The sequence below is a fragment of the Ruditapes philippinarum genome, unplaced genomic scaffold (genome assembly GCF_026571515.1).
Source record: "Ruditapes philippinarum isolate M1 unplaced genomic scaffold, ASM2657151v2 ctg253_1_1_1_1, whole genome shotgun sequence".
In the NCBI taxonomy this organism is placed as follows: domain Eukaryota; kingdom Metazoa; phylum Mollusca; class Bivalvia; order Venerida; family Veneridae; genus Ruditapes; species Ruditapes philippinarum.
The window spans coordinates 256,830-267,106 of record NW_026860756.1 but is presented as its reverse complement, the minus strand read 5'-3'; the positions used below and the strand labels follow the sequence as shown (position 1 = coordinate 267,106).

Here is a 10,277-nt window from a genome sequence, read left to right as displayed (position 1 = left end):
ACTTATCTTATGTCCCAGGTTATTCGAAGAATAAAAACAAAATGTAATTTTCAATTCATATATATATGTAGTTATGATGTTTAATTATAGTTCGTGAAACCCTGTCATTTGCTGTGTTTGTTTGTTTTGTTTTTGTTTTTTCTTTAAGTTTATTGTTGTAACTATAATACAAATCAAGTTTTAGTTTCTTTAACGTCTTTATTTGATCTTTGATCTCATTATCATCGTGATTCACATGTCATTTAACATGACCCTTGATTGGAAATAAAAGTTATTCTATTCTATTCTATGTAAATATATGTTTTACGATCTTTGTTTAAATTTTACTTTTCAATTACTCTACGATTAGGCTGTTTAGCAATTGTGTAATTGCAACTTAAAATAAAGCTTCCCTCCTGTTTTTTTCAGGGCCGCAAATTGTATGACTTATCCGCAGTTTAGATATCATTTTCGTATATTTACGGAATTGACCGAGCGAAGTGGGTGGCCAATACACAATCAGCGGCTGTTCTATATTTCGTAAGAACTGACAGTGTATATATAAGATATTCATTGTTTCCAATACAAGCAGAAAGGGAAAAACTGTTGTCTGAAAAATCGAAGGAATAGTAAAATAAAATTTATGAATGACAAAATAGAAAAGTGTGATTATATTAGGCTTAATAACAAAAATTAAATTATTTCCGAACTAAGTAATGACAGGTACACTCCCGAGGGAGACAAACGGATCAGTTTCAAAAATGCCTTACAACCAAGCAAACATGGATGAAAGAGACAATTATTTTGCACCAAATTATCAGAATTATCAGGTGCCAGTGACTCCACCAGGATTAGAAGCCATTTATTCAGCATGTCGGAAATTATATCAAGATCAGCCCAACCCGTTACAAGTAACAGCACTCGTGAAATACTGGTAAGAATATTTTCTTTTTGCCAATGTAATTTTTGGTAGCCATTTTTGGACGTAAACAAAGAATGTGTCGGTGTTGTATGAAGAATCTTTATCACTAATAATTCTGGTTACAAGTCACCAAAAATTATAAAAGCCTTTTACAGTGATTGCCATTTGATGTTGACTGTCGAACAATATATTGTCTTTTTGTAAAAAGTCCTAACTTGGTTGTGACAGAAGCATTATTCGCCCTTGAAATTTTCAACCACACAAAAAAATAACAATTTATTTCTCAAACTGATTGATATAAAATGTAGTGTTAAGAATATTTTAATGACTATTCTTATTCTACGCTCCAGTCGAAATGTAAGGACCATATTTCAGTCCATGTTGATGATGATATCTTGTTTATGGTCTCATAACAGTTTACCACTTTCATAATAAAAAGCTTTTTAAGATAAGGGGGATTGTCCTTCATTAAATTTGAGGAAAAATTGCATGATATTTAAATTTTGTAAAAGGGAAAGACTTTATGATTATCAATGTAAATTGGATTCAAGGGAAAACTGCATGTTTTTAAAGAAATCCCTGGGGGAGACAGGGGAAAGTATTGAAAACAGCAGATCTAGTAGTGACTTATAATATTTCAATACTATTTTACAATTAAGCTGAATTTGGTAATAACACTATGTATTATTAAACAGATATTAATATTGTATACTAAGCTAAATTAAGATTCTTATAATTATTCAAACAATTTAACTAAATTAAGATTCTTATAATTATTCAAACAATTTCCAAAATTTATCATTACCATTTCTTACAAGCATACATTTTCCCAATTAAAAAGAAACCAATAGCAGCCAAAAAATGTTAAACGTTGAACTATTTTCAGTATTTTGACAGTTTCTTGAAAGAATTGTCAAGTTATTGAAGTTTTTGGTAGACATAACTTATATATAAATGTATTAGCAGAGATGTAGTATTTCAACTTTTTAAAATTTTCAAATTTTCCAAAATGTTATAATTTTCCCAGTTTATGCCAGGGGCCTTTTCCCAATATGTCATTCAATGCCATTGTATTGAATAAAAATGGGAGAGAAACTTCATAGTATTTTTGATTTTTTACTGTCTTTAAATACTCATTGTATGAAATATCCACGTGGTTTCATAACAGTTGGTAGTGGGGCCACTTAAAGCTTGGCTATTTTCAGGCAACTGATTACTGGCAGTTATTTCTTTTCCTGTCCTTTCAAATTCTGCCTGGTATCTTCTGTGTAATATAATCAGCTAAAAACATCAATATACAATCTTGTTGATAGTTTGATGTCGATTTTAGTTTGATTCTGTAAAAATATGAATATCACTGAACATCTAACAAGTTCTTCAAAACAGAAAAGCAAAAAGTACTGGGAAATACTAATAAGGCAGTAAAAGACCTTAATTCAACACCATCATTTAATTTTGTTCTAAATTCTATGGGAAATTTTAAAAGACTGGGGAATTTTGAGGACCAAAGTGGGGGAAAAAAAGAGGCTATTTTGGTTGGGGAAGCAGCCTATCTTCGGCCTCTACAAAGAAGGTTTTTTTGGCCCTGTAGTTTTATAATTCTTTTCCCTCATTACCTATAGATATCTTGTGACTTCCAATCAGAGGTTTTGCAGATTCAGACTTCCAAATTCTGAACCCTGATTATGTATGTAATTTCTTGGGTGCAAACTTTGTTAGAATTTTTTCAAATAAAATGCAAGTTGAAAGAAAATTGATGATATTACACTTTTGATGGATTCAGAATGATAAATAAGTTACAATGTATTTAGGTGTCCCTACCTCTCTAGGTGGGAGAATGTGGAACAGTCAGTGTAACTTTGTATGTGGCATGTTGATAAAAAATTTAAAACTAATTATTGTAGCTTTAGAAACACCTGGGAATATTTTAGAGATCTGTCTTAACTGTTATAGAGAATACTAGACAATTGAAGTTGTTAAAACCGTTATATCATATATATATACTAAAACCGCGGGACAATTAAAGATATTCAAACCTTTTATATATTTTGAATTGTTCAAACAACGGAAATGTTCTCTGTTGAAAAGATCAGCCTTTTTATAGCATTCAGCTATAATGTAGATATTTTTTTTATTTCGCTCCTCTTTTCACTGGCTATTTTAAAGTTCTCGCTGTGTGGTGGTGCGAGCCATTCATGAACAAAATGCTAGCAATTATACCGAGCGTCTGCTGCGTTCCAGTATAATAGGGATTGATATAATTATTTGCATTTTGTTGTTTATTTATTGACTATTTGACTAGGTGGGGGTGAAGATTAGCAAAGTCTGGACACGAATTTACCTCCATGTGGGGGACAACTAGTTATTGATTCTACTTCATTTCATGTGAAAATATTCTACGGGATAAAATCATATTAATCAGAAAGCGTAAAAATTTTAAAATATCACTGCATACAATCATTTCTGCTATATTTAAGTAATTGGTCTGAAAACTTAATGTTGAGCTTTGTGAATATTTTACACTACAGTATCACATGTTATGAAATAATGTATGAAAAAGTCTTGAAAAGTATAAAATTGCTAGTAGGCAAAATGATGAAATAAATAGTTTGTTGATTAAATATTGTATATTTATATCATTCATCAATTGTACATTTGTAATACATGTATATTGAAAATGAACTCTTTTTGAAAAAATTTCATTTTTGTTGAAAAATAATGCCAAGAGTAAAAACATTTTGTTTACAATGTATGTAAGGTTAACTTTTTCTATAGTTAACTATTAATTACTTAGTTGTCAAAGTATGTAGATTATTTATTCAACTTTCAAGTATGGTGACGTTTTTACTGTATAAAAGTTAAATAATATTCTGAAATATGTTTTAGTTTCACAAGATTGGCTTATCAGTAATATCTAAATTTTTGTTTTAAAATGAAATTTGACACTAGAAAGCGGTTACACGACTTACCGGAATCGGCCGAATTACCGGAATCGACCGGAATCGGCGGTGAATTACCGGAATCGACCTGTAACTTTGTAATAATTAAACTTTTTAAGTTTTTTCTTGCAATTTTATAAAATATAAACAATATCAATGATTTATGAAAAGATTTTTATAAATAAAATCGCTTTTGATTAATTTAACAAGAGATCTAATATCGGCGAGCTACTGCCAAACTGCCCGTGACCGGAATCGGCCTGTTATTTCGTTGTTTATGCAACTTTTAATGTTCCTTTTGCATGTTTTTATAAACCCTAAATATTATCATTAATCTTCCTAGAGATTGTGAAAAAAATCGCTTTTAAATAATAATAATAAACAAATATTTATATATATGATCAGCGAAAACGGGCAAACTGCCGGAATCGGCAAAGGATTACCGAAATCGGCCTGTAATTTGCTTATCTTTATACATTAAACAAAATGTTTGCACCCTTGATTATAAATAAACAATAGCAATAATATGTAATCAGATTATTGTCAATAAAATCACTTTTTATTAATTAAACAAGATATTTAATATCGGCGAGTTACTGCCATACTGTCGGAATCGACGAAAGATTACCGGAATCGACGTATAATTTAGTCTATTGTACTTTTTAACGTTTCTGTTGCATTGTTAATATTCGTCTTATAAAATATAAATATTATGAATGATATTTAAAAGTTTCTTTCTTTCTTTTATTTTGTAAATTTCAATTCGCCTTTGGTTAATAAAGCAAGAGATCGAAAATCGGCGAGTTACATATACTGTCATACTGCCGAAATAGCCGAATGATTACCGGAATCGGCCTGTATTATTGTAATTTATGGACTTTGCAAGAAAAAAAATGAAAACAATAGCATTGATATCTAAAAAGATTTCTGAATATGAAGAATCCTTATTAAATAATAAACTAGAGATCTAAGGTCGGCGAATTACTGCCATATCGCATATATGCAGTGTCAGGGCTATCGGGGAATTACCGGAATCGGTCTGTTTTTTCCCCCACCAATATTTCAACGTTTAAAAAATAACCTTGAATTATTTTATTAAATACAAACACAATATAAACGATTTTTATAATGTTTATTGAAATCGGTATTAAATAAGAAGCAAAAGATTTATGAAAAATCGCTGTTATATAATAATAAAAAGATTAATATTGAAGATCGGCAAAAACGGGAAACCTGTCGGAATAGGCGATGGATTACCGGAATCGACCTGTAATTTGGTTATTTGTGAACTTTTTAAATATTTCTTTTGCATGTTTTTATAAGATATAAAAATTTTCAACGATATTCATTTTTGTAAGTAAATTCGCTTTTAATTAATAAAACAAGAGACCTAAGATCGGCAAATTACTGTCATACTGCCGATATAGGGGAAGGATGGGCGGGATCAGCCAGTATACTATAGTTATTTTTATGTTATTTTATTAAATGCAAATAATATCATTGATATAAAAAGATTTTTTATGAAATAAAGGTCACTTCTTATTATAAACTAGATGTCTAAGATAGAATAATTACTATCACAGTGCCTGAATTAACAGGTAAATACCGGAATTAGTCTGTTATTTTGTTATATTTCAGCGTTTTAAAAATATCTTGCCATATTTTATTAAATACAAACAATTCAAATGATATTTAATAATATTTATTGTAATCGCTATTACATAATAAACAAGGTGATCTATGATTTCTTCCATACTACCGAAATCGACGAGCGATTACCGGAATCGGCTTCACTTCGTCTAGGATTACTGGAATCGGTTCTAATTTTGTTATGAATGTGAACTCAATATTATTATTATCATTTATTTTTGCATGTATTTACAAACATTATCATTGATCTTTTATGGAATAATGCAATATCGTCTTTACATAATATTTTTCAGGACATTGCTAACAGAGGATTGTTTGAAATGACGGATAACAATAGGTCAGTTTTGTCTTTCTTTATGTTTGCAAAACTCAATTCTTGATTTCATAAAGTAGTCGATTTATAATTACATGCAATAATATTTACATGAAATCAATGTTTTACCAGGCAGTTACTTGACAGTTCATGGTCATTCTGGAGTATCAAATCAATTGTCGTCATTTGCGTTATTGGTGCACCATAAAAATATTACAAAGATTGCGAATAAGTCAATCGTTGAAACATAGATTATTTAGTCTTAAATAGTAAACAAATCATCTATATCCGTAAAGTATAAAAAAAAGTGAGATATGGATGTTAACTATATACGCACAGATGATACTGTCACTTTATTGGAAGTAAACGAGCTGTATATTGGGAGCTGTGTATTGGGAAGTGTGATATACTACAAAACAGTGGGGTGCCAATATACGGTATGCTGATATATTTCATAGTGGGAGGGTCTGTCTGTTAGAGAAAGCGTGTTGTTTCGGGGAATGATTACCGGAATCGGCCTGTAATTTTGTTATTTATGAACTTTTAAAAAAATCTTGCATCTTTTATAAAATATAAACAATGTTAATGACATGTAAAAATATTTTTATAAATAAAAATCGCTTACGATTAATTAAGCAACATACTTAAGATCAGCTAGTTACTGTCATACTGCCGGAATCGAGGAATGATTACCGGAATCGGCCTGTAATTTTGTTATTCATGAACTTTTAAACTTTTATAAAATATAAACAATTAATGACATGTAATAAGATTTTTTATAAAAAACACATTTGATTTATTAAACAAGAGATTTAATTATGATCAGCAAGTTACTGTCATCTGGGACATACGATATATCGTATGTCCCAGCTGTCATACTGCTGGAATCGGGGAATTATTACCGGAATCGGCCAGTAATTTTATTTATGAACTTTTTAAGAATTATTAAATACAAACAATATGAATGACATGTACAAAGATTTTTATAAACAAAATCACGCTTTATTAATTAAACTAGATCAGCAAGTTACTGAACTTACTGTCATACTGTCGGAAGGATTGTTATTCGGGTAGTTTGGCAGTAGCTCGCCGATATTAGATCTCTTGTTAAATTAATCAAAAGCGATTTTATTTACATCTTTTTACATTTCATTGATATTGTATAAAGATGCAAGAACCTTTTTTTTTAATCTTCTGACATTAATAACCAAATTATATTTCGGTAATCCTTCGCCGATTCCGACAGTATGGCAATAACTCGCCGATATTAAATATCTTGTTTAATTAATCATTTATCAATGAGATTTTATTTACAAAAATCTGATTACATATCATTGATATTGTTTATACATTTGTATTTAATCAAAGATGAAAAAATATATATACATCACATTAAAAAAATATTGTGTGTTTATTTGGGATGTTCGCGGAAAATGTCATTATTAATTCAGTGTCATAAGCCAGAGACATAGATGACTACATGTATATATCATAGTCCTTAACTTTAAAGGATCTTCTTCCATTTTTTATTAATAATTAAATGGGTCAAACGGTTAGAAATTATGCTAAACTTTGAAAAGAATCTTTAGATCTATACAGGGTGTTTATATTGTTGTTTTGTTTTTACATTGACTAAATCTTAAGTCTTTAAAAATTATGAAGTTCAATAAATCCTATGACTTAATTCATCAACAGCTTGCTGAACAACAGGCATTCTCTAATAGATAGTCTCTCCCACTATGAAATATATCAGCATACCGTATATTGGCACCCCACTGTTTTGTAGTATATCACACTTCCCAATACACAGCTCCCAATATACAGCTCGTTTACTTCCAATAAAGTGACAGTATCATCTGTGCGTATATAGTTAACATCCATATCTCACTTTTTTTTATACTTTACGGATATAGATGATTTGTTTACTATTTAAGACTAAATAATCTATGTTTCAACGATTGACTTATTCGCAATCTTTGTAATATTTTTATGGTGCACCAATAACGCAAATGACGACAATTGATTTGATACTCCAGAATGACCATGAACTGTCAAGTAACTGCCTGGTAAAACATTGATTTCATGTAAATATTATTGCATGTAATTATAAATCGACTACTTTATGAAATCAAGAATTGAGTTTTGCAAACATAAAGAAAGACAAAACTGACCTATTGTTATCCGTCATTTCAAACAATCCTCTGTTAGCAATGTCCTGAAAAATATAATGTAAAGACGATATTGCATTATTCCATAAAATATCATTGATAATGTTTGTATATAAATGCAAAAATAAATGATAATAATAATATTGAGTTCACATTCATAACAAAATTAGAACCGATTCCAGTAATCCTAGACGAAGTGAAGCCGATTCCGGTAATCGCTCGTCGATTTCGGTAGTATGGAAGAAATCATAGATCACCTTGTTTATTATGTAATAGCAATTGCAATAAATATTTTCAAATATCATTTGAATTGTTTGTATGGCAAGATATTTTTAAAACGCTGAAATATAACAAAAAAAAAACAGACTAATTCCGGTATTTACCTGTTAATTCAGGCACTGTGATAGTAATTAGTCTATCTTAGATATCTAGTTTATAGTAAAAAAGTGATCTTTATTTCTCAAAAAAATCTTCGTATATCAATGATATTATTTGCATTCAATAAAATAACATAAAAATAACTATATTACAGGCTGATTCCGCCCATCCTTCCCTATATATCGGCAGAATGACAGTAATTCGCCGATCTTAGGTCTCTTGTTTTATTAATCAAAAGCGAATTTATTTACAAAAATGAATATCGTTGAAAATGTTTATATCTTATAAAAACATGCAAAAGAAATATTCAAAAAAAATCACAAATAACCAAATTACAGGTCGATTCCGGTAATCTATCGCCTATTCCGACAGGTTTCCCGTTTTTTGCCGATCTTCAATATTAATCTTTTTATTATTTATAACAGCAATTTTTCATAAATCTTTTGCTTCTTATTTAATACCGATTTCAATAAACATTATAAAAAATCTTTTAAATTGTTTGTATTTAATAAAATAAGTCAAGGTTATTTTTTAAACGTTGAAATATTGGTGGGGGAAAACAGACCGATTCCGGTAATTGTCCGATAGCCCTGGCACTGCATATAATTATGCGATATGGCAGTAATTCGCCGACCTTAGATCTCTAGCTTATTATTTAATAAGGATTCTTCATTTACAGAAATCTTTTTAGATATCTATTATATTGTTTGCATTTTTTTCTTGCAAAGTCCATAAATTACAATAATACAGGCCGATTCCGGTAATCATTCGGCTATTTCGACTGTATGACAGTATATGTAACTCGCCGATCTTCGATCTCTTGCTTTATTAACCAAAGGCGAATTGAAATTTACAAAATAAAAGAATGAAAGAAACTTTTAAATATCATTCATAATATTTATATTTTATAAGACGAATATTAACAATGCAACAGAAACGTTAAAAATGTACAATAGACTAAATTATACGTCGATTCCGGTAATCCTTCGTCGATTCCGACAGTATGGCAGTAACTCGCCGATATTAAATATCTTGTTTAATTAATAAAAAGTGATTTTATTGACAATAATCTGATTACATATCATTGCTATTGTTTATTTAATATCAAGGGTGCAAACATTTTGTTTAAAGTATAAAGATAAGCAAATTACAGGCCGATTTCGGTAATCCTTTGCCGATTCCGGCAGTTTGCCCGTTTTCGCTGATCATAAATATTTGTTTATTATTATTATTTAAAAGCGATTTTTTTCACAATCTCTAGGAAGATTAATGATAATATTTAGGTTTTATAAAAACATGCAAAAGGAACATTAAAAGTTGCATAAACAACGAAATAACAGGCCGATTCCGGTCACGGGCAGTTTGGCAGTAGCTCGCCGATATTAGATCTCTTGTTAAATTAATCAAAAGCGATTTTATTTATAAAAATCTTTTCATAAATCATTGATATTGTTTATATTTTATAAAATTGCAAGAAAAAACTTAAAAAGTTTAATTATTACAAAGTTACAGGTCGATTCCGGTAATTCACCGCCGATTCCGGTCGATTCCGGTAATTCGGCCGATTCCGGTAAGTCGTGTAACCCCTAGAAAGTATTGTTAAAATTAAAATGATCTTCGCTTAAAAGATAAGTTTCATTGAATTGTTTATGAACGTAAATAATGTGTACATCTGTTGAATGGAAGACATTTTAAAGAAGTCATGCGATTCCAGGTGTGAAATAACGGACGAAAGAATTTGTATGACGTTAAAGGCATACAATCTTTCCTTAACTTGCTATTTGATACTGATTGTGTTTAAAATACTGGTTACAATTTTGACTTTCCTATTGTTTACAAGTAATAAATTATCTAAGTTTCTGTGACCTACTCCTTTTAAGTTTATAATAGAAACATGTGATTGTAACAAATGTTAGTTTATCTGTTCT

At 29.7% G+C, this 10,277-nt stretch overlaps 1 protein-coding gene across 1 annotated transcript in view; it reads left to right on the top strand.

Moving 5' to 3' along the window:
• Nucleotides 1–494: 494 nt before the first annotated feature.
• The window catches only part of LOC132713295 (suppressor of fused homolog), a 31,054-nt gene continuing 21,271 nt past the window's right edge, over nt 495–10,277 (top strand). The window contains 1 exon segment of the mRNA XM_060695820.1: nt 495–913. Within this exon segment, the coding sequence (XP_060551803.1) occupies nt 696–913 (218 nt within the window). The 5' untranslated portion in view covers nt 495–695.